This window comes from Capra hircus, chromosome 4, assembly GCF_001704415.2.
Source record: "Capra hircus breed San Clemente chromosome 4, ASM170441v1, whole genome shotgun sequence".
Classification (NCBI taxonomy): Eukaryota; Metazoa; Chordata; class Mammalia; order Artiodactyla; family Bovidae; genus Capra; species Capra hircus.
Window position 1 is genome coordinate 33,422,696 of NC_030811.1, and position 26,229 is coordinate 33,448,924.

At 37.7% G+C, this 26,229-nt stretch overlaps 1 protein-coding gene across 19 annotated transcripts in view; it reads left to right on the top strand.

Annotated features, from left to right (window-relative positions):
- CADPS2 (calcium dependent secretion activator 2) overlaps positions 1-26,229 on the top strand; it is a 569,431-nt gene that overhangs the window by 535,334 nt on the left and 7,868 nt on the right. For all 19 annotated transcript variants that reach the window (XM_018046978.1, XM_013963420.2, XM_013963421.2 and 16 more), the window contains one exon: positions 6,149-6,256. In XM_018046978.1, coding sequence (XP_017902467.1) covers positions 6,149-6,256 — 108 coding nt within the window. The remainder of the gene's footprint in view (positions 1-6,148; positions 6,257-26,229) is intronic.

Consider the following 26,229-nt stretch of genomic DNA (forward strand, 5'->3'; position numbering starts at 1 on the left):
GAGATGTTTTCAAATGGATGTGCATACCATCATCTAATTCAGAATTTCCCACTTCCTAATTTGGGTTCAAAATGCATTATACTGTGAATTAATCGAATTTTGAATAGCGCTACATTTAACAAAGGGAAAGGTGTCTGTGGCTGCTGCTGGAAATAATTTGTTTTAAAAAACTGGATAAACAGTTATTAGGAAATCTTGAAAATTATATATCCATATGACTTTTCCATTATTTACATTTCTTCTGCCCCTTTTTATGAACTAGTCCTCATCCTGGGCTTATATTTAAGTTGGAATAAATCTAATTCGAAGACCTTAGTTCGGTTTCTTTCCTTTTGATTTTCTATGTGAATACAACATAATTATTCTAGTTTTTAGAAAATTTGGCTTAAAAAAGTGTATGTATGTTTTACATATAATCATCACAGCTATACTCAAAACTTTTTTTTTAATTTTAAGTATTTGAGTGTACATAACTTCTTAAACTACTCCAAATTCTTTTGAGAAGCTTAATGTTAAGAGCATTTTCACTCAAATATAAAACATAGAAATTGCTGCATAAATTCCAAACTAATAAGGAACATATTAAACAATTTAAAAAAATATGTTGTTGTTAAAGGTACCTCAGATAAGTTGTGTGTTTGTACAATTAGGTCTTGTGTTCTCTGATCATCAGTCATAGACTTTTCCTGAATCTGAAATGCCAGAATGGAAATGTGAATTTTTTCTACCACAACTTCAGATTGAAGAGACATGCTATTGTTTTAAATCTCAGAAGATCCATTTTTCTTGCAAATTAAAATAATGACCAGGTGCAGGTATTTCATTTATGAAGCATGCACATTATCATAAATCAAGATATCAGAGTTCCACTCCTGATTGTTTCTTCAAGGCAGGCTTTTCTAGGTTATGAGACGTGCACTTTCAAATTAAGTCAATTAAACTGTAGCTTCTATTAATCTTTGAGACGGGAATAGTATATTTAAAAATTTGTCTTCTTGTTAAATAGACACCATGACAGTGTTTGCATAGTGTATTGTTAACCTTCCGTGGAAGGTTAAGCAGCTTCTTCTGTATCTAAATCTGTAGCTGTGAAAAATGTCTACAGCACTGCACCCACCTACCCATGAATGAGGAAAGTGAAGACTTGCACCTGTGGAATTAGGTGCAGCAGCAGGAAGTAAGAGCATTTGTAGCATATAATTAACGAGGAATTTTTTCTTTCTTTTTTTGAACGGCATGTTCATCTCACTAAGTTAACTAGTGATTAACGCTGGGAGAAAATGTGCTGGAGTCTGCACCCTTACTTAAACACATTCACTCGCTGGTGTATTCTGTTTCTTATGCGGCCCAAGTCAGAGGAACTCACCTTTCCATACGCTATTCCCTTCCATATGTATCGATTTCTTTATGCCCCTGGGGGAATTTTTTAGATGTTTTACCTTGTACTGTCATTTCATTAGCCACATTCTGTTCTTTTCTGAATCAACTTAAAAGTAATCCAGGAAGTCTTATTTTGATTTAGAGATTACTACCCTAAAAAGCAAGATGGAGAAGTTAGTGCTTAGTGAACTGAAGATCTCAAAGGTTTAAATGGAGAATGGAAAACAACATTGACTCTCTTTTAGGGGTAAAGGCAATGGCACCCCACTCCAGTGCTCTTGCCTGGAAAATCCCATGGATGGAGGAGCCTCGTAGGCTGCAGTCCATGGGGTCGCTAAGAGTCGGACACGACTGAGCGACTTCACTTTCACTTTTTACTTTCATGCATTGGAGAAGGAAATGGCAACCCACTCCAGTGTACTTGCCTGGAGAATCCCAGGGACGGGGACCCTAGTGGGCTGCCGTCTATGGGGTCGCACAGAGTCAGACACGGCTGAAGTGACTTAGCAGCAGCAGGGCTTTCCTGGTGCCTCAGATGGTAAAGAATCTGCCTGCAATGCAGGAGACCCAGTATTTTATACATAATGTGCTTGCTGTAGGGCTTCCCGGATGGCACTGGTGGTAAAGCACCCTCCTGCAAATGCGAGAGACATAAGAGACACGGGTTAGATCCCTGAGTCAGGAAGATCCCCTGGAGGAGGGCATGGCAACCCACCCCGTATTCTTGCCTGAAGAACTCCATGGACAGAAGAGCCTGGTAGGCTCTAGTCCATAGGGTGACGAAGAGTTGGAACCAACTGAAGCAACTTAACACGCATGTGCTTACTGTATGGTCTTTAATCGTTATTTTCTCCTTTGTTAAGAAAACTATAATTATAAATTACTTTGCCAACAAAGGTCCATCTAGTCTAAGCTATGATTTTTCCAATAGTCATGTATGGATGTGAGAGTTGAACTATAAAGAAAGCTGAGCGCCAAAGAGTTGATCCTTTTGAAATGTGGTGTTGGAGAAGACTCTTGAGAGTCCCTTGGACTACAAGATCAAACCAGTGCATCCTAAAGGAAATCAGAAATCAGTCCTGAATATTCATTGGAAGGACTGATGCTGAAGCTGAAACTCCAATACATTGGCCACCTGATGCAAGGAACTGACCCATTGGAAAAGACCCTGTTGCTTGTAAAGATTGAAAGCAGGAGGAGAAGGGGATGACAGAGGATGAGATGGTTGGATGGCATCCCTGACTCGATGGACAAGAGTTTGAGCAAGCTCTGGGAGTTGGTGATGGACAGGGAAGCCTGGTGTGCTGCATTCGATGGGGTCACAAAAAGTCAGACATGACCGAGTGACTGAACTGATAATTACCAGTATAGAAAACATTTCTAAGTGTACCTCTCTAGAACGTAATATTCTTGATAAAAACTCATCCAAATCTGCAGTTGTTGAGTTGAACCGGCTATTCCTTTGATAAGACTGAGGACACCCACTTGGCACCAAAATGTGCAGCAATATTCTGTCTGGCTGTTGCAGTCACATGCATGCCTTTCATTTACGCACCAGAAAATGAAAACTGAACCAAGTGTGTTCAGTTTTTGTTTTCTGACTAAACTTTATTTCCTAATAAGATAATGTGTATTAATGGAATGAGACACAGTGACTTCCAAAGTATGTAAATTTTACTGCCATAAAGCAAGAGTCTTAGCACGAAGGAGCACTGAACCAGCGATAATGTCTTCTATCCAAACACATTTGTACTGTAAGTAAAAACTGTTTAAAAGGAAAATTATATCTTTTTCAGCAATTTATCAGAGATAATTACCCTTCATACACCAAAGGAACGATGAAGTGTTTTAAAGAACTATAATTCTAATTGGTAAATGTCACCAGCTGTTGCAGTTATTCTTACTTGTGTATATTCTTTTAATGATTATAGTTTCATGCCACAAGCTACATGAAAATATATTCACTAGGTGTGAAATTCCCGTATGTCACAGTTTCAAGAATAGGTAAACAGCTCAAAGATAAAGGAAGAAATAATGCTAATGAGGAATGTAAAAATTGTAGGTTTTGTTTACTAGGCAAGCAGAGCTTAATTTGCCAAAGGGGAGAAAATGTAATTTCAAGAAGAAAAAGACGACACTTAATCTGTTGAAATAAACTTAAATGAGCCTTACTTAACACCCCCAACCAGGGATTCTAATTTTCTTAGTTGTAAAACTGTCTCAGCTTACACATTTCAGTATTATAGCCCTTCGGTCTGCCAAAGGGAACAGCACAGAGTTTTCTTTTAGGCTTAAATTGTAAAGTGTTTGTTAGTTTCAGATGGCAAAAGATACGTTTTTCCTGGACAATGTTTCATGATGTCTAATGTTATCTTAAAAGTGATCAAAGAAACAGAAAATTACCTTCCGAGTCTGTGGCAGGTGTATAAAGGCATCATTCTCCATTTCACCTGGCTATAACTCAGTTTCCAGTGAGTCTGATGGGTCCAGTGTTTAACTATTGTAAACTTATATGCATACTCCTCTTTTGAAAGGCAGAAATGAAAATGGGGTGAGGCAAAACAGTGGAGGAGGCAAGCCTCACATGTGTTTATTCTTTAACTCTCAGTCCAACTGGGCAAAACCCTGTTGCCTTGGTATTATACATATCATAGTGTTTCCTTTCCAAGCACTTGACAAACTCACAGGTGGAACTGACTTGTTATCATATGTGGAAAATTACTCTGTCATTTTCATTCTGCAGCAGTATGTTTTCTGAATGTACTAATTTTTAGTGTTTTGACAAAGTTTGAGAGACACGGAGAGAGATCCTTATCTTACGGGCTTCAACTGTTAATAGTAGCTAATAATCCTGTACAAATTACCCCACCTTTTCACTGGAAATCTCAGTATAACACCACTTGCCCCCAAAGAAGAAAATCACCTAGGTTTCTCTTGAGTATCCTTGCAATTATTTAAACTTTCAAACATTGCTGATGAGGATTATGTAGAAAAACACCAAAATGATTTTGGTAAGTTTGGAATATATTTTCTGCATTGTGTAGGAATGCTCTTGAAGGAAAGATTAATAAAGACGTTTATATAAATAGTTGTTTCTGGTTATAACTAGTCATGAATTTTGTTATATCAAGGTTATGTTTGAAAGTATCCTTCAGTGTATGTGATATAAATTTCCCTTTAAGCTATGTATAAGAACAGTAAGTACTTCCTGGGATTTTCATTGCCCAGAAATAACTTTGTTAGCAAAAAGTCAAATTAATTTTTATTAATGAGATATGCCAATGTCTGCACTGTGCACTGGTTAAGATTTCTGTCGTTCATTTAAGGAAAAGGCATGACCACTGTCCTAACATCACTCAGAGGTATATCTTGTCTTTCCTGCAGTGTTTTAGTCACTCAGTCATGCCCAGCTCTTTGCAACCCCATGAACTGCAGCCCACCAGGTTCCTCTATCCATGGGATTTTCCAGGCAAGGATACTGGAATACTTTGCCATTTCCTTCTCCAGGGGATCTTCCTGAATAGTTAAATGATTCACATCTTCTTTCACCTAATTTCCTTATGTTATTTACTTTTGTGAAGAGTCCATTGATGGCTTATATAAGTGCATCCTACAGATATGAAATGATGCACAACTCACTGACTTATGTGGGCATCAGTTTTACCATTTCATCATATTATTGACCTATTCTAATTAAATGAATAACTCAGTACAGACTATGAATCAACTCCAGGTATAGAGTATATAAATCATCTAGTCAAGCTATGTGAAACTATAAAGAACTAAAGATAAGTTTAGAAGGAATACTCCTGAGGAACCATTCAGAGTTTCGTCCCCTCCTTGTGCAGATTTTGTAGATTCCATAGCAAGGAGGACTTTTATTAACTGCCCTGTCTCATCTAACATTAGAAGATGTGAAATGTTGGATAACTTTGGAAAGTTAGCTAGTCCACACCTTTGGCTCTTCATAGGAGACTAGTTCATCCATAGTCTTATCGCATTTCTAAAATAATATAAGTCCTTGAGGTAGTATTGATAAATATGGATGAGCCGAAGCAATGGATAACCCACCAAATTTTCATTTCCTTTTTATTTTGTAATGCATTAAATGTTTTTTGTTCAATATCTCCCTAATAAGAAAACTTATTTTGTATTCCATGAACACCCATAGTAGTTGAGGAAGGCAACCCAAGGAAAGCTAACATTTTTTAAATATATATGGATAAACCAGCCAGAAATGCTGAGAAAGAAGTTGTAGTTGCAATTAAGAAATGATTATTGATTATGGGAATTTTGGGAAAAACTTATTTATACTGAGCGTATTGGCTTAGCAAGGTAGCCATTTTTTAAAAAAGGTATCTACTATCTTACAAGCACATATTTCTAATCATCTAAATGATGAACAATAACTATGACCTCAGGTTATAGACCTCAATAGTAAACTTTTATTTACTTTAATTATGGAATTTGAAGTTGTCCATTGTTGATCTTTTTTTTTTTTTTAATTACTGATGCAATGGGCATGAACTTGGGCAAGCTTCAGGGGATGGTGAGGGACAGAGAGGCCTGGAGTGCTGCAGTCCATAGGGTCGCAAAGAGTCGGATACGACTAGGCAACTGAACAATGACAGTCGTTGATCTTAAGCATATTTTTCTAGTGTAGCTTTTGAAATGATATAATGAATGATTTTCTAGGGTGGTGATTAAATAAATTTTCACAATCAAAACCTAATATTGTTCTATTCCCCCTGCTTTTTCCTTACAACAGAAACCAGGAATGGATCTGGCAGATACCTATATTATGTTTGTTCGGCAAAATCAAGACATTCTTCGAGAAAAGGTCAATGAAGAAATGTACATAGAAAAGTTGTTCGATGTAAGTAGCTACTCTTCCAGAGTCAGCTGGCATTGTAGATGTACTGCGAAGGGAAAAGTTGCATTTTGAGGGTGTGTCTGCAAATCACTCTTTTTTCCTTTTTTTTCTTCTACACAACTAATAGTTTATTGTTTTGTTTCTTTGACTGCTGACAGAAGTCTTCATAGATTTTTTTTCCTGTACTTGAAAACTGTCACTATTAGAATGAGAATCTCAAAATCATTCAAAGGTTCATTTTAGCAAGCAAGAAGATGTCCAGTTTACCGTTGCGTACAGCTTACATCACTTGCCTTTGCAGCAATCCGTAAACAGAATAATACTGTAATGTATTTGGCCCCTAGTATAAAAGTTTTTTTTAAGTCAATATGATATTCTTCATGCAAACAAAGAAAAAAGTCGCAGTAAAGCCAGATATCTGCCACTGTACTGTTAGTGTGTCTTTTCATCTTGTTTTCCAGTACTAAGGTTTGCTAACAGATAGAATGCTGCTCCGGTCTCGTGGAGGTCTTCACAGGGGCATGGCAGCTCCTAGAAAGGGGAGGTTATAGTGTTAGATGCCTTGATCCACAAGTTTCATCCACTGAGTATCTGTAAAAGAGACGAAGAGAGCAGTCCATTTCAATAACAATGTTGTCACTTATTTGTAATTAGGCAGCAGTCAGTTCAAAGGAAATGGTACTTTGCTGATGACATAACTTTGCATAATCCATTCCATTGCTGATTCTGATGTGTAATGTTTGCTCTGAACTGTATTTATTTATGTACATCTTCTCTGCATTTTAGAAATGCTTTTCTGGCAATTTCATTTAATTATGCAAGTTACTGCAAATGTTTTCACAACAGCAATTCACGGGCTTCATGGTGACACTTCAGCTGTGGCAGTTACAGAAGGTCTTGCTACGTCATCCTCTCCACCATGGTCTGTCGTGTCAGTGTTTGCTGTTTGTTGGGTTGGGTGGTCAAAATGAGCCTTCTCTTTCGTAGTTTATGTTTCTAGCCTCTACCCAGGCTGCTTTACAATAAAAGTATCATCTGTTTTAATAAGCTAAGTGTTAATATGTGTGAAGAGAATGATTTCCGAAAAGCTTTGATGCCCTGCAGGGGTAGAAAAATTATCATCCATCCAGCTGGCTCTTTTACAAAATACTGAAACCGTATTAGCAACTTCTGCTTCCATTTGGTATTGCTCTGAATTTACGAGCATATGTTTCACTTCCAAGTTCTCTTTTACTTTTTTTTGCTTATGTGGTAATTTTCAAACATGTTGAACAGAAAAGAAGAGTTTATGTTATTCCCGTTAATGTTTCTTCTTGGTATAGTGGAAGCACATTTTCTATGTTGAAAAAATGGTAGAGTCATTCTATAAATAGACCACTACGCATGTCTGTGTGTGTGTGTTTCTGCGTGTTACACACTTCTTAACATCTTCAATTTTTTGTCTTGGTGACCTTTTTACTACAGAACCCATCCTCAGTTTGTAACAGAGGTAGAATTTCTTCGTAAAAATATTTCCCGCTTCCACTCCCCTCCATTCACCAAACTTCTTTTGAGACTTCTGTATGGCAGCAATTGACAAAGGGAGCTAACTAAAGTAGATGCAAGGAGGCCAACGTTAAAATGATGTTCTCGTTCTATCGTCATGGCTATAGGGGTATATTGCACTTTCCTTCCAATGCCTAAGCATCAGGCATGGCTGTAGGTTTGCTTCTAAAAGGAACCCATAACAAAAAACCATTCTGTTTTGGTTATGAAGGTTTTGTCATTTTGAATATCCCCAGGAGGACATTGGACTTGTTATTTGTAAAATAGTTACAGTGTCCTTAAACATTCTAATATTTTTAAGTTGCACACTTGTATTATTGTAATTAAAAACAAAAAAGTAGACTCTAATTCTATTGATATGTCATTAAGAATAACATAGATGAGGGGGTACTAAGAGCCCCTAATTAGCCAAGACTGAATTTGCCTCAATTACAGTTAGTAAATGAGAGGTTATCAAGTATGTGTTGAAAGGTAAAGTAGAATGTGTATCTTAAGCAACAAATCATTACCAAGAGACATTATATAATTATTGGAAATCCACTTGGCTGTAGCTTAAAATAATATTGTTAGGTGTCAAGAAGCAGTTGAAAATAATGACCCTATAAATACTGTTAGGAACCTGAGTCTATTACAGATAAAAGATTGAAAGGAACAATTTTATTCAGGCATCAGTGACAAACTTTTGCTATTCCAATTAAAGTGTTTCCTGAGTAAGTAAGGGAATGGAGCCTCCCACCTTCAGATGCAGAGGGAAATGTGTACACACACAAGCACACAGCACTGAGTCATTACGTAGTGGTTTTAACCAACCTAGATAAGAGTACAGGGGCTACAGTATGAGAGCTTAATTCCTTATAAAGGATATACTTTTTATCCAAAGGAAATTTGCTTCATTTTAGAATACATACTAATATTTCTACATAAATCAATTATTCTACAAAACACTGATCCTGCCTCCAGAGAGATGTTATGGGGAGGGAGGTGGGAGGGGGGTTCATGTTTGGGAACGCATGTAAGAATTAAAGATTTTAAATTTTAAAAAAATTTAAAAAGTAAAAAAAATAAAAATAAAAAAGAAAAAAGAAATCAGGTGTTTTACTAAAGAATCTTTTTCTGCGTGATGCCCCATGCATGGAAAAGACTGCTGAAAATTCTGTGAAACTTGTCCTAAGAGTAATAATAAATCACTCATGGTGTTCCTGGTCTTAAAATCCTTTTGATTAATGAAGCATCTTAATAGTTCCTAATTTGAAGGGAGATATGTGCTCAGTCGTGTCTGACTCTTTGCAGCCCTATGGACTGTAGCCCGCCAGGCTCCTCTGTCCATGGGATTTCCCAGGCAAAAATACTGGAGTAGGTGGCCATTCCCTTCTCCAGGGGAATCTTCTGACTTAGGGGCTCAAACCTCTTGTGTCTCCTGCATTGGCCCACAGGTTCTTTACCACTAGCGCCACCTAGGAAGCCTGATAATAGTTCCTAATATTTCTGACTAAATTCTTAGGGTTCTGTTTAAATAATTGTAGGGTTCTGTTTAAATAATTGTACCAGTGACTAAGGTCCAAAAAGATGGGCACTGCCCTAGATTTGTGTCCATTGTTTTGGGGCTGTACCATGAAGGAGGATGGTACCTTCTGTCATTGTCCATGAGCAGCCCACACAGCCATACACCATCACCCTTCTTTCTGAGCATCCTGCATTGCTGTGATTATTGTTTTAGCTTCTGTGGAAGTTTTTTGGTTTCTTCAATGTGTCAAAGAGGGAGTTGACTAAAATATATATTATCTAAAAGGCCATAAATAGCATAATCTTAGACTTTTAGGTCAAATCTTGAAGTATTAAAACTAAAGTATCATTTGAAGATCATGGTTAATATCAGAACAGATATCAAGACATTCTGCTTCACTCCATAAGTTAAACTTATAAAATACTTTCTATTTTAAACAGAAATAACTTCAGAAAAATGTTCAATAAATGATGGCAGATACCATATTTAATAGAAGGTACTGGATTTGACTAAGGTATTGGGTTGGCCAAAAAGTTGTTCAGTTAGTGAATACATTGGTCAGTAAAATTCATCATCAAAATGAAAAAAAAATATGACTTCTATTGTTACTTATAACCGAACAAACTTTTTGGCCTACCCAATACATTCCTAATTTTTTCAAAGTGTCAAATTATAATTGTGGCCTTACCTGTCATCACTGCTCTCCCTAGGGCACCTCCATGTACCAGGAAATGTGCTAGGTTCTTGACCTGTGTCATCTCTAACCTGGGTAGATGCTTGCACGCGTGCCAAGTCACTTCAGTCATGTCCGACTCTTTGTGACCCCATGCACTGTAGCCCACCAGGGCCCTCTGTCCATGGGATTCTCCAGGCAAGAACGCTGGAGTGGGCTGCCATTTCCTTCTCCAGGGGATCTTCCCGACCCAGGGACTGAACCTGGGTCTCTTTCGTCTCCTGCATTGCAAGTGATCTCTTTACCACCGGCACCACCTGGGAAGCCCTGTGGGTAGATGCTGTCACCCCCATTTTAGCCTTATTTTCAGGTTAAGAAATGTCCCATCCAGAGATGATAGAAGACTTGTTACATACTAAATCAGACTTTGAAATTGTGTCACTTTAGTTTCAAAGTCCATCTTATGCCTACCATACTTCCAACTCAATGGACATGAGTTTGAGCAAGCGCTGGGAGATGGTGAAGGACAGGGAAGCCTGGAGTGCTGCAGTCCATGGGGCGTGAAGTCAGACATGACTGAGTGACTGAACAACAGCTTCAGATTTACAGAATTTGAAATGATAAAACAGTGTTTGGAGGAAGAGGACTGGACCAGGAAGCCAGAAACCTGAGTTCTAGCCACAGTTCTGCCATTGACTGGATAAGTGCACTTCAAGAAGTTCTGTCACCTGTCTGAAACTCAGTATAGATAGCACATGTAAACCAAAGAAGTTGGTCTAGAACTCCAGATGGTTTCTGAAATCCCTTCCAGATTTTAAATAGTTCTAATTTTAGCCGTGGCGACAAAAGGTACTAGGTTGCTTGCATGCCAAGTCTTGCACCCCAGAGTATCAGACAGTTCTAAAGTGCTTTTGTGATGGCCAGGTGAAAGCAAGAAGCAGTAGCAGTTACAGTAGATAAGTAGAAAAGAGATTTTACATAAAGAATGTCATGTGATATTCTGTACAGCTATCACCATGGTTCTGAATCCTACAGGTAGAAAAATAGTTGGAACCTGTATATTCTGTATTCATGTTAAGTCTTTCAGAATGACCAGAATATCTTAAACGGAGGCTGTCTTTGCTTGTCAAGTGGTACACATACTGAAATCTATATGTGAATATAATATTCCCAGAATTGCACAATATATTCTTGTAGCTTATATTGTACAACATGGGAAATAAAGCCAATATTTTATAGCAACTGTTGTTCAGTCGTTATGTCTGAATGTAGTATAACCTTTAAAATTTGTAAGTTACTACAGGTACACCTGTAACATACAATATTGTGTGTGTGTGTTAAGTTGCTTCAGTCACATCTGACTCTTTGCGACCCTGTGGTGTGTGACCTGCCAGGCTACTCTATCAGTGGGACTCTCTAGGCAATGATACTAGAGTGGATTGCCATGTTTTCCTCCAAGGGATCTTCCCAACCCAAGCACTGAACCCACATCTCTTATGCCTCCTCCATTGGCAGCAGAGCTCTTTGCCACTAGCGCCACCTGGGATATATATATTAATATATATATATTAATTAATATAATATATAGCAACTATTTTGTTGTTGTTCAGTCACTGTCATGTCCAACTCTTTGTGACCCCATGTACTGCAGCATGCCAGGCTTCCCTGCCCTTTGCTAATTCCTGGAGCTTGCTCATATTCATGTCCAGTGAGTCAAGATACTGTCTAACCATCTCGTCCTCTGCCACCCCTTTCTCCTTTTGCCTTCAATCTTTCCCCGAATCAGGATCTTTTCCAATGACATCCATACATGACTACTGGAAAGAAACCATAGCTTTGACTATACTTTTAAAAAAGAAAAGAATTAAACTTAGTGATTATCATTGTATTTTGAATTTAGCCAATGGGAAAAAAAATCTCACATGTTAAATTTACCTTGCTGCTGCTGCTGCTAAGTTGCTTCAGTCGTGTCTGACTCTGTGCGACCCCCTAGATGGCAGCCCCCCAGGCTCCCCTGTCCTTAGGATTCTCAAGGCAAGAACACTGGAGTGAGTTACCATTTCCTTCTCCAATGCATAAAAATGAAAAGTGAAAGTGAAGTCGCTCAGTCGTGTCCGACTCTTACCTTAAGACACATTAAAAAACTGTGTCTTATCTGGGTTAGAGAAATTTAAAGGAAGTTCTCTAGCAGAAGAGAATATGGATTTACCAGAAGTTCTGCTTTATAGGTAATCTCTCTTATCCCAACTTATAAAACATCATTGTCAGTAGCTGTTTAAAAAATGCTAGCAAATCAAAACCGTTTACAACTTGTCTGATCCTAATGTAAAACCATGGCAATGCTTTTCTAATTCTTTCTTTGGAGAAGAGAATAGCAATGCACTCCAGAATTCTTGCCTTTAAAATCCCATGGATGGAGGAGCCTGGCAGGCTATAGTCCATAGGGTTGCAGAGTCAGATGCCACTGAGCATGCAGCACAAGTCCCATTTTTAATGCCTACTATGAGGTTTCTTCTCACACTGTCAGGTTTCAGGAAACACAGAGCTTGCCCCAGGTACCCATGGGTCAGCAGAGAGGCTGGACACTTTCCCAGAGAGCTTTGAGTCTCTGGGTTGAAAAGTCGTGATGTTTCAGAAATCAAAACTGACGCTCACAGTAATTGTCACAAGAGCATCCTCTTATAATGGTCGCTTATAATGTCCAAGAATATCCCAAATGCTGAGGCTAGTAGGGGTCAACAGAAGTGCATCCCATTGTCTGGGAGAGACACTAAACCTACCTACCTCTCTAAACGTTTGTGCCTTTACAAGGCATTGCCCATCTTGAGACCCTCTGAGACAATTTTGTTTTAGCTCTCATGTTGCTGAAGACACATCAGGGTGCAGTCTTTAATTGGTAAATCATGTAGATTAAACATTCTCTTGTGTTATAAACTGATTAAATAATTGTTGAGTTTCATCTCAACGAGATTTTTTTATTATTTGTATTGTGATGTCTTCTAAAGTTAAAAGTAATTCTTTAAATGATAGTTAATCAGTGATATTCATCCACATAGTGCTTTGTAAAGGATTAATTTTCAGGACTTTCCTTGAAAAGGATTCTTTTTGGTAAAGAAACTCTAAGCATTTTAAGTAAAACTGACTTCAACAATGTCAGTAAGTTCATGGCCATTTTAAGATATGGTAAGGGGGAAAAAAATGAAACTCTTGCAAGTGAATATGCTTTTCAAAATAAAACTAATTTTGCACTTCTACCTCTTGTTTATTTCTGGTCTCCCAAATGAAAAAGGGAGGAAATGCTCAGAGTTTTCGAGTTCAGTGTTTCACACCCATGCCCAAACTTTCTGATTCAAGAATTTATTCATCCTCAGTAAGATTGATGCTACTATTCTTAATTTATTTAAAAATTAAATTAATTTCATTGGTTTTCCAGAAATACTTGAAATCCACAGAACATGAGTAAGAATGGCTGCTATTAATAGATAGTAGAATATATTTAGAACTGACTGTCTACTCTTTCAGTCATATTCCTTGGATGAATTTCTTTATGTGTATAATTAGCCACATTACAAACAAAGGCTGGAACCCAGTAAGACCCATTCAGAAAGCTTCTTTGCCTTCTTGCATTTCTTATAATTCCATAATATTATAGATACATTTGCTTATATATGACTGTCGATTTTAAAATAACAGTTTTCCTATTTTCAATGTTATTTCACTTTCAAGTGACAAACAAGTTGTTATATCCAAGGGTCCCCAACCTCAGGGATCTAATGCCTGCTGATCTGAGGTGGAGCTGATGTGATAATAATGGAAATACAGGTTACAATAAATGTAATCCTCTTGAATCATTCCAAAACCGTACCCCCCAACCCAGTCCATAGAAAAATTGTCTTCCACGAAACCAGTCCCTGGTGCCAAAAAGGCGGGGAACCACTAAATCAGTATAGATTCTGATTACAGAGTATTTTCTCTTCAGTGTTGTCTCTATGTAAAAAGAAGTCAAATATAAAACATTAACTTGGACCCATCCATGATTTTCCTATCAACAATCAAAATCAAACGTTACTGTCACTCTCATGTCCTAACCATTATTTTGCTTTTCCATCACTAGAAAAGATGAATGATGTAAGCTCAGTGATGTACTTGAGACCAAGATCATTTATTTCTACCCACTGTTATGTCATGTACCCTGGGGTCACGTTATGCACTAAAGGTAGATCAGAAGCTTGACTGTTTCTTATCCATGTTCATGTCGCCTCTCCTACATTTTAACAATTTCTTATTTAGCAGCTTTAATATACTGTTTTCCAGGGGGTGTTTTTTAATGTAATTATATGTATTTGTTCCCACTTTATTTTATCCACAGTATTTGTACTCACATAGAAGTTGTTTGACCTCTTTTAAGACAGTTGTAGTCAACACTTGTTCTGTATATGGTCACGTCTGTTTCAGCAAATGACATACAAACCTTGCTCCTTACCTGCTTCTCCTCCCCCCGCCCCAAAGTTTATTTCTCTTCAAAACCTCTGCTCTCGAATTGCAACTCATTCATTTTAGTTAATCATCTTTATTTTATTGTTGAGTTATCATTTGTAAGTGTAAGAATTTATGAAAGAATCTACTTTAGATGTACAGTGTATGCCAGAATGACTTTGGCAAGTCCAGACGCAGCTCCTCACGGCCAAAGGCCCTTATTTGAATCTAAGCTGTTGGTGAATGAAGACCTAAGAAACCTGAGCTCAGCGTGCCTAATTGCCTAAAAGAAACTCCATGAGAAAAAAAAATGTATTATAGCCGGTTGATCTTATTTCTTTGATAATTCAAAAGAATCTTCAAGAAATATGTGGACTTCTCCCTTAGATTCTTGAAATGTGATCACGGGACACAATTGTCATTTGGCACATACCCAGAAATACACATCTTTGCATGAGGCACCTGGACATATGTGGCAGGTCTGGTAGAATCAGGCTAATTAACAACACAGGCTTAAACAGGCACCTCATCTGGCAGTGCAGTTAGTTGCCTGATGGTGCTCAGCGGGATTGGGTAGTGCTTTTTATTTTTCTATCCTAATGGTCTGCTGCCCACCTAATTTTGCCTTATTGTCAGTCACTACTTACCGCAGCTTGGGGCCCTCCCAGGAGGCTAAATTATTATCAAAGGATTAGGGAGATGTAGCCTTGCAGCTCTGACATTTCTGATTACTTGTCTATGCCAGAACACTAATTAGCTGTGACTAATTAAGAAAAATGTTCCTGCCATAGAAAACCATTTAAAAGAACTAAGAAGTAGGAAAGCAATTCAAAAGCTGAGCAGTGCTCAGATTTGCTGATGCTCTTTAGATTTCCACCAGAGCCTTAACTCACCTTTAATTGTGCTCAGAATTTAAAAAAAAAAAAAAAAAAACTCACTTGTGAACTGATCTGAGGTTTTTGCTTGAACAGGAGAAAAAAAAATTGGGGTTGATCACTTAAAATCACTTCACTATGGTAAAACTCTCTCTGATGAATGGAAGATGTCAAAACTTGCATTTTCCTCAAGAAATTTTTCTAAACATCAAATGCATAAATGTGTATTTGCTTTCATTCACCCAAGCCAGTGACAGTAACTTAATAGTCATGGAAGAAATCAGAATATTCCCACTCCTGATTTTATCAAAGATAGTTGAAATAATTACAAGCAACATGTTGAGCAGTTCAAAAGTTATTCAGTATTGATTGCTTGCTGCTTTCACATGGATGATGGTCTGGAAACTCTTGCTTCTCCACACAGAGCCTGGCTTTCCCTCGGTGGCTTTGCATGCTTGCACTGCAGCTGGCTACCAGTGACTTATTAATGAAACTACCCAGGGCTCCCCTGAGACTAGCCATCTCCATCAGTTGGCCAGTGTGATGTTTTCATAAAAACGATGGCTACCATTCTCCTTATCTTCAAACCCAACTTCATAAGCAAATGACACATGGCTTTAAAGCCATTTTCTGTGGTTGCTTTTTGATCTCCTCCATCAAACATGCCCTCTGCAAGCCTCCCCTGCAGCCTTACCTACACGGTTGGTGCCATTCACAAGTGAGCACAGGAGTGGCGGCCAGAATGCCACCATTGACTAAGTCCAACTAGAAACACATTCTGTGTCAGGAAGCAGCTGTTGTAGTAAACCAACATCATTGTGGCAAAACGGGGTGTTTGTTAAACTTCTTGAAAGGAAACTATATAAACAATTTTCACAGGTACTTACCTAAACTCAAGAGCCCTCAATTTCTTGATCTCAGCCCAGCCCTACATAAGACACCATCTATATTTCACTCTCTTAAAATGGGCAAAATGTTTTATTTGAAATAAAGCAAGTTCTAATCCTTACCTCACCTACATTTTTCATGCTGTTTTTAAGCCCATTTCCCCTTTTCTTTTCAGTGGAGAACAAAAAGCAGGTAGCCAGCATCTCTAGGGAATAATCCTTCCTATATATGAAGAATGTTAGTAAGACACCTGTCATCTTTGTCTACTCCAGGATAAATAGTCCCTGTTTGCTCTACTTCTCATCATAGGCCCCTTTTCTAGCCCTTTAATCTTTGGGGGGCTGTCCTTTGAAGCTTCTCAAAATGCTCTGTGTCATGCTTAGGCTTTGAGAGTCAGGAATTCGTTGTTGTTGTTCAGTCACTAAGTCGTGTCTGACTCTTTGCGACCCCATGGACTATAGCACCACAGGCTTCCCTGTCCTTCACCGTCTCCCAGAAGCTTACTCAAACTCATGTCCATCAAGTCCGTGATGCCATCCAACCATTGCGTCTTCTGCCACCCCCTTCTCCTCCTGCCTTCAACCTTTCCCAGCAGCAGGGTCTTTTCCAGTGAGTCAGTTCTTTGCATCAGGTGGCCTAAGTATTGGAGCTTCAGCTTCAGCATCAGTCCTTCCAATGAATATTCAGAACTGATTTCCTTTAGAAGTGACTGGTTTGATCTCCTTGCAGTCCAGGGGACTCTCCAGAGTCTTCTTCAACACACAGTTCAAAAGCATCAGTTCTTTGGCGCTCAGCCTTCTTTATGGTCCAACTCACATCCATACATGACTGCTGGAAAAACCATAGCTTTGACTAGACAGGCCTTTGTCAGTAAAGTGATATCTCTGCTTTTTAATATACTGTCTATGTTTGTCATATCTTTTCTCCCAAGGAGCAAGTGTCTTTTAATTTCACATCTATAGTCACCATCTGCAGTGATTTTGGAGCCCAACAAAATAAAGTCTGTTACTTTCCATTGTTTCCCCTTCTATTTGCCAGAAATAGGATATAGTATTTGAATGTGGCTGTACACATTCCTATTTATACATTCTCATGGAAATTTTTCCCATACTTGCTCTACTGATCCTCATAAATTAGCTCCATATACTCGCCACATTTCTTGTTGACTTTCCCCTTAGTTCTGGCTTTCCTGGTGGCTTAGATGGTAAAGTGTCTGCCTGCAACGTGGGAGACCTGGGTTCGATCCTTGGATCAGGAAGATCCCCTGGAGAAGGAAATGGCAACCCACTCCAGTACTCTTGCCTGGAAAATCCCATGAACTGAGAAGCCTGGTAGGTTACAGTCCATGGGGTCGCAAAGAGTCGAACACAACTGAGCGACTTCATTTTCCTTTCCTTTCTTCTTAGTTACTGTCTATATTATACACATAAAATGTATGTTTATTAATGTCAAATGTTCATCCATTTGATGTTTTGGGTATATATGATCTAGAAAACAAATCCAATTGACCTTTCAATTGGGATGTGTAAGAAATGGTGGTAAATATTGAGACTGAAAGGTTAAGCATTGAGATTTCCCTGGTGGTCCAGTGGTTAAGACTCCACACTTGCAATGCAAATGGCACAGGTTCAGTCCTTGGTTAGGGATTGAACATCCCACATGCTCCACAGCCAAAAAAATTTAAAAGGTTAGGCATTGGTTTTGTCCCACATCGTTGAGTATCTCTGTCACAATGACTCGGTAGGATTCTAATTAAAGTAGGAAATCAAAATCCCTTTTATTATTTTGTCATACAACTAGTGTTTACTTTCTCAAAGCCACACACTGCTAGAGGCTGAGAATACAGTGTTAGGTAAGATAGACCAAGTTCCTGCTCTAATAAGGGAACTTACATTCTTATGGTCAAATGGTCTTTTGAAAAAGTTAACTTCTACATTAAAATGTTTCACATTTTCAGCTACTGAATAGACATTGTTGGCTTTTTTTTTTTTTTCAAATAGTATACTGTGGAGAATTAAAATTGAGAAAGCTTTCAAATAAATAGTGAGTATCTTTGACTTGTTTTTATTTCTCTCTGTTGCAAGTGGATGATTGGAAACCTGCCAGGATGTAGAGCTGATTCAACAGTTGTACCTAGGCCTAGAGCTTGCAATATCAAATGCCATGACAGTGCAACAAGGGCACGCTCTCCCTCTCTACCCTGCAGAGGTTCTCTGCTGAAAAACCAGGCTTCTGCCACCTCCCAGGAGGGCCCTTCATGTTCACTCAGACTCAAGTCTGAGTCACAGTGCCACAGCATGGTGGTTCTCTGCCTTTTTTATACACCTCTCACAAGACCAGCAAGCACTGAAGGCACCCGGGACATGTCCTTTATTGGTGAAAACTCACAAGGCAGCATTGATGCTCCACACTAGGTAGCCCCACAGCCTTTGATACCCTCCATGAACAGCTACTAATACCCCTGAGCATATGCCAGAAAGGTTGTTCGCTGCATGCATGACAGACTCTGAAAAACCAGTCTGGAGCTGAGCACATCAACCTCTGAGCACATATAATGTCATCATATCTTTGTGTGTAAGAATGTATATGTTGTGTTGTTGTCTTTCAGTTGCTAAGTTGTGTCTGACTCTTTGCGATCCCATGAACTGCAGCACTCCAGACTTCCCTGTCCTTCACTACCTCCTGGAGTTTTCTCAAACTCATGTCCATTGAGTCAGTGATGCCATGCAACCGTCTCATCCTCTTTCGTCTCCCTCTCCTCCTGCCGTCAATCTTTCCCAGCAGCAGGGTCTTTTCCAATGAGTTGGCTCTTCATATCAGGTGGCCAAATTGTTGGAGCTTCAGCATCAGTTCTTCCAGTGAAGTGTTGATTTCCTATATGTGGATACTCTTATATGTACCTAGGCGTGGGGGGGTTCATTAGTTTACAGTACTTTCTCCTTTACTTAGTTCATCACCTACAATGAAATTAGACTGTCACATTTTCAGTTCTGTTTTAGTCGTGTGTTAAATTTCATTAGCCAATTGCAGTTGTTTACTTTTTGGTGATGCCTGCAACTTTAGCATTCATTAAATTATTCTGCTATTAATGAAATGTTTCATTCAAGTCAGCAGTTCCTCTGGCTCTGATATTATCCTTTGTCTATTGAAAAGCTGCCCTGCCACTATTATATGCACGACAGTTTGTATCTCCAAATATTTTAAAAGCATTCAGTCCCTCAAAAAACGTGTAACACATGTTATGTGCTGGACATTCTGCTAAGGGCTAGAGATATTAAGCAAAAGACTCGGTTTCTGCCTTATGGATACTCACATCCTATTGAGGCAGATATAGAGCACATTGTGCAGTATTTCTACAGACACATGTACAGAGATTTAGAGGCAGAAAATACGGGAGCTTCTAATTCTACCTGGTAAGAGATAGTGTTGGCTTCATAGAAAAAATGATGGTTGACCAGAGTCTTCAATGTCATGAATCTGGCCAATGAAATGTACGTGGGGATAAAAGTCCCAAGAGAGGGATTGACTTACCCAAAACTTGTAGATATAGAGAAACCCAGTATCTACCAGACCAGCAGATCACTCATTTCCTGTGAGAGTGCACCATGAGTCAGAAACAGAGGGATAACTGTTTACTTCTGTCCCTACAACACTCTGGAAAAGGACCTTTGGAATAATTATTCCCTATTTTTAATAAGGAAACTGAAGCAAAAAGACTGGCTAACCATTCATTCTCAGACTGAGGTTTTATCTCAAACTTGTACCATTCAATAGAAACTGCAGGAGTCTAATTTATTTTTATCCAGATCCTACATTATTGATTTAAATGCAATATTGACCAAACTTTTATATATAGTACTCAAAATGAGTCACTGAACCAAGTGAACAGGTCTTATGCCCAAATAAATCATTCACAGTCTATGTCTGCATCCCAAACTAGTACACATACTGTTGTAACTGGGTTGACCACTGTGTTCAGCCAAACCATTGATTAGTCAAAAGATTAGCCCAACCAGTATGCATTCCATCATTTGTCATTAAGTAGGGGAGGGGGAAACAACTGATAATCTGAAATTTTCACTTTGTAATCCCTGGTCGTTTTAGCACCAGGAAGAGACCCGCAGAATAAATTTACAAAGGCACTTGCCTGCTTGATGATAACGAATAATGAAGAATAGTATTGATTTTAATGCTCTTTGTGAAGTGTGAGGATAGATAGGCTAGTTTAGTAATATTACTTTCAGGATATTTTGGGAGAAAGGAAATTTGGAGTTAATAAAATAGAGATGAGTGGAAAAAAGCTTGTGCAACCCCCAGTTTCTGGAACTTACCCTATTATATAACTTACCCTGTTTCATGATTGAAGAGGATTGAATGCATCTGGAAGCATCTTAGTTATTACATTCATGCATTTTAAAAAAGAATGGAAAAAAGTACTGAACTTCAAGAGTAGGAAAAATGTTTCATCATTCAACAAGCATTTATTAGGTACCGACTATATGCCAAACGTCCCACGTTAGCACTTCTTACACTTTCTCCTGCTTAACAGACACCATAGTGCTCATGAACTCTGCTTTGCAGTCTTCCTCATAGAACTATAAAAATGAAAATCGCCCTAAAAGTGAGTTTATTGAACACAGAAGGGGAAAAAGCATGAATCAAGTTCTTCTATGTTCTGTATTTTAAAAATAAAAAAATAAGAAAACTGTACATATAGATCGAATCCCTTCATGAATGAACTAGGATCTTCTTTCCACATTGCTTTGTTTTGTTGCAGTGAAAAAAGATTTTCTCAGCATCTCTAAGTTTTAGAGTATATGGCACTTTATAAGCATTAGAGTATATGGCACTTAAGGAGAAAACATGTGGGAAATGCATAGCACAAGAACCAGTTGGTTAGTTATCCTAAGGCAGTCTGGTTCTTCAAAAAATTTATTATATTGTGTAATTACATTGTCAGGTGTACAAATACCTTTGGAAATATAGATTACATTAACTTGTAAGAAAATGTGATGGACTTCTTTGGAACAATAAGCTTCTCCTATATTATTTCGTAATCCTGCATTATAACCATGAGGGAGCACCAGGAATGATAGAGCCATTTTCTTAGTTGTCTGCTACAAATACCAAACTGTTCTGAAAAAATCAGAGACTTCCTTGATGAAACAGACTGTTTCGTAGAAGGAAATGGAATAACCTAGTAGTCATGAGCACAGACTTTGGAGCATAGATATAAGATGAATCTTAACCCTGCCACTTATATAAACTTAAACAAGTAAATTATTTAATCTAAACTCAGTTTTCTACCTCTGTGAGCTCAGTTTCCATGCAAAATGAAAATAAGAACCATCTCATCACGGTTGGTATAAGAATCAAATGAAAATTGAACTGATGCACTTGAACTTCCCATGGAGGTATTAAAAAAAAAACCAGATACTTTTATAGTCAGATTATTATTATATAATATATAATATAGGTAGCATTATTAATATAAAATCATAGTAATAATGCCTCACAGTTCTTAATAAATTCCATTTATTCTTCTTTATACTTTATTGTTTCATTTTTATAGAATATCTATTCTTCATTAAAAGGCCAAAATGAATAAATTAAAAACGAAATAACATCTAATAGAAACATCTATAATTCTAGACTTGCATATTTGGATGAACAAAGCTATATTTAAGCAGCATTTTAAAAAAAAAGACAATTTGGCTTTTCTCTTCAGTTCATTTTTAGGAGAATCAAAAGCTATATTGTTTCTAATCACGCCCTTTCCTTTGATAGTCAAATCTAATCTCAAAGTATTTCTGGAGAGTATAAGAATCTTATTGTAAAGCTAGATTCATCTCGGCTGCCCTTCATATGCCAGATGAGAAAACTGAGGCATACAGAAAGCAAGAGGCTCAGTCCAGTGAATGGTAGCCTCACACGGCTCCTGGGTACTCAGCCCCCGAAGCTTCTGGGTTGATGATGTCCTTCTCTGGTGTGTTCACGACCAGCCCTCGGCTTCTGAGTCCTCCTGCATGCCTCTGGGTCCAGCTGGTTGACAGAGGTAGATTGGGTTGAACACTTCCTGTATTCTAAACGTAATAGACTGGTTTCAGTTTTCCTTAAATATAGCCCTAATCCTATTCCAAACCAACAAAAAATCCACACTTTAGAACTTTTAAAATGCTGTGTTTTGAGGATCTGTTTTGTAGAATCAAATATAATTGTTTCTGGGGAATGCCTTGAGTAGTGGGGGGAAGGATGGAATTATTACATCAAAAGTACATTTTAGTGTTAAGAAATGAGAAGTGAGTGACCACAAATTTAATTATGTCAAACAGATGTACTGTGGACCAAAGGAACACTCCATGTATAAAGAAGCATTTATATTTACTTTTTAATGTACTGGTGAAAGTGTATTCACTTTTCTAAATATTTTGTAGCCCTCTAAAGCCGCAACATGATCTTAAAGGATGCTTTATATTTATCAGATTTTTCAAAACCTTCACCTTTTCAAAACTGTTATTTGTTCTTTTATTCGATTCATCTTGACATTTAAGAGGTACATACTTCCTCAGATGAGATTTTCTAGATGGTATTTCATTTCAACACAGTGACTTGACTGTAATAAAAACAGACAGCTTCTCTTGAAATAAATGAAGAAATACATACATACTGTGGAAATTTAGCCATTCCATATCTGGGGGCACTAAAAGTATTGGTTGTGGGTTTTTTATGGTTTTTTTTTTTTTTCTGTTGTTCACCTATTGAGATGAGACTAGCTGGAGAAGAATGAAAATATATCAACTAGTTGTACCAATTCATAATCAATAAAAAAGCTAAACACTTGAGCAGAAAATAGATCACAGATTTGTTCCCCAGCAAAGCAGTTATTTTTACCCAGCCATCATCATCAGAAGCCGCATTATGACAAATGATTTGCTCGAAGCCGCGGTAATACATAGACCCTATGGGGTCCTGTGATTCAGATTTAGGAATATCAGCCCCAGAGGGTCTGAAGACATTGTGCATTAGTATGTATTGAGACCTCATTCCAGGTGGCAAGCGGCTGGACTTTCTTAAAAAGAAAAATACATAAAACTTCCAAAATAAAGATAGAGTGCTTGTTTCCAGGCAAGCAGTGTTGTATTGCATTGAATCCCTTGCCTCCAAATGTTATAAATTAGGCAGAAAAGGGAGCCGTGCATATTTAATATATTTGTTTTGTATTTCCACTAGTCAAGGGAATAATGAAATTCCTTAACTACTTCTCTTTAACTTGCATGAAGAAAGCACGGTGTGTTGCTAAATCTCTTTTCAACCAGCACTGCCGAGAAACAACTTTAATCCTTGTTAGAAAATTGCCGAGTCTGGGACTGACAAAGAGCTCATGCTTGTTCCATTGTTAGTGCTCCCCGGCCCCAAGAGCAGCGCCCTTTACAGCTGCGTGGATCCCGCCCGGCTCAGCTGCACTATTTAGGAGACGAGGTTTGTCAATTTCTATTGACAATGGAGAGAGTTTTTCAGGGCCTGTAGCAGTGCTGACACAGTTGGGGATCAATGCCAGCCATTCAGAATGCACCCTCTTTCATTGCTTTGGTTTGTTAATTCAAGACTAAAGGTCCACTGAGGGGGTTCAGGGTGTTTAAGAAAGCTGATGAACTGTTTAAGAAAGCTGATGAACTGCAAGCGTTTATAGCCCTGGTGTGGCAATTTCCATAGTCAGTGGCAACTCCTGGCACTAAGGGAGCTGTGTCCTTGTTGACCCTCTTGTTATTAAAAATGCACAAGTGCTGCGCTTCTCAATATTTCAACACTCTTTCATTGTCAATACCACCTTCTGAGCCCTTCAGCTTGTTGCTTGCTCTAAAGATCTTCTTAGATTGGGTTTGAAAACTTCACCTTAAACACTAGATTAGACTGATGTTCTGTTTTCCGTGCTCCTGTTGATTTGTTGAACCTTCCCAGGGCTGGAAAGCAAGTAGCAGCTTGATGGGGAGACGGGCCGCTAATATGATTTACCAGTCTACAGTCATGCACAATAAGTGTGAATAAATACAGGGGTCTCACAGAGTCAACCCTAGCCTTTCCTTTTCTTTTATTTTTGCTTTAAAAGAGATATCTCAAGAAAATGAAGTGAGTAATGCATGCCCTTACAGGAGTTGAATGAACCACAAAAAGAAAAAAAAACACACATATTTTTTGTTAAAGTGGTAGGCTGCTGGCATGGATTGATGGAGGAAAAAGAAAAAAAGAGTGCAGAATATACACTTACTGCTTTATTCCTAAGTAGACCAAGCAGAGAATAAGCAGTAATGCCATACCCATGACTTGAGTGCAAGCTCCAGCGCCCCTTCGTTGTCATCCCCTGAAGGGAAAAGTGAATAGTCAACCAACTTGCTTTATAAAATTAACTTTTCCAAACTGAAAGCACATTTGCTAACAGTCACACTTCACTGCACATTCACCCCTTTCAAATTTTTTTTCTTTGTTTTGGGGGATTGGTTTGCTTCGGTAGAGCGGGTGGGTGGCTGAGGGGAATGAAGCTAACTTATTTTGAATTTTTTGAATTTTTTCTCAAAATGAAAAAAATGGGACCTACCATCCTCCACCCAAAAGAAGAACATTTCTATTCCAGCTCCAGAAATAGGGAAATGCTACTGACATCTGTTTTGTTTGGTGGTTTTATTTTTTTGGTGTGTGTGTGTGTGTTTCAGCATATACAAGAAAGAAGCAGTCCTAGTGAGGTTTTTTTTTTGGTTTGTTAGCTTATTCTTCATAACACCATAAACTCTAAGTTAAGCTGCTTATTTTTCTTCACTTGCTTGCTTTCTCTGAAGTTCTTCAAAATGCTTTGACTTGGGAATTAAAATTATACATGATTAGTGGATGAAATAATTTCCCTTATAGAATGTTCCTTGTAGAATAATTTGTTTGCCTTTAAAGCAAGATGATGATAAAGTGGCTTAAGCATTTTATTAACATTAATTCTTTTTCTCTGATTTTATAGTTAACTTTAGATATTTGATTTCCAAATTATTCTTTAAAATTACAATTTTGGCATTGTGTTACAGAAGTTATATTAATAATAAGTTTCTGTGTTATATTAGATGTCCTTTCAATTATCACTTAATCATAAGTATCATTCACATGTAATAGAAAAATGAAGTTACATTAATTTTAAATTATCTGTGGATTTTTTAAGAACATAAGATGCATAAGGAGTAATTTTAAGAAAGTATTTTCATTTATCTCAAATTCATACAACCTACCACATATATAGTAACTTTATAGTCTAACAGCCAGATTATTGCGTATGTTATAAACTTAGTACAATATATCATATTTGTCCCCCAACTAAATTACCTCTTGAAGAAGCACTATAATTTAAGAGTCATAACCATTTCGGCTACATTTTAGCTTTCAAGGTACTTGGAGAGAGGAGTCGAGGTAAGGGTTTTATGTTACTTCAGTATACTCATATTCAATATCATCAATACCTGTGAGTGTTTGCTTGCATTAAAATAGAACTTAAGAAGTTGAGGCTATCATTTAAAATAAGAAAATAGAAGATTTAAATATCAGATACTAATCTATTAAGATTTAATATGTCAGCTGAAGTACTGAATTTATTAGTTTATTTTTAAAGAATTTAGGCTTATCTTGTTTTATAAAACTTGTATCTGATACCTTTACACATTCTGAAAGTTAGGAAAGTAATCATTAGGAAAAAGCAAAATTGGGTACATGAAAAACATTTTTTAAAAAATCCTTAGCCCATCTCACAGTTTAAAAACTGGAATGGTCATTCATCCATTTACTATCACAGTATTCAATAGATCAATTATTCATTTTCAAATAGCTTATCTCATTTTATGCATGTGTGTCCAGTATACCTACCAATTAATAGAAATAAGTCTGATGAAATCTTAAACCAATTCATTTTTACATTAGGCTTAAACTACCATTCCTTACACTAAATTTTGTTAGAACATGTTATAAAATGCAAGTCCAGGTGAATTTC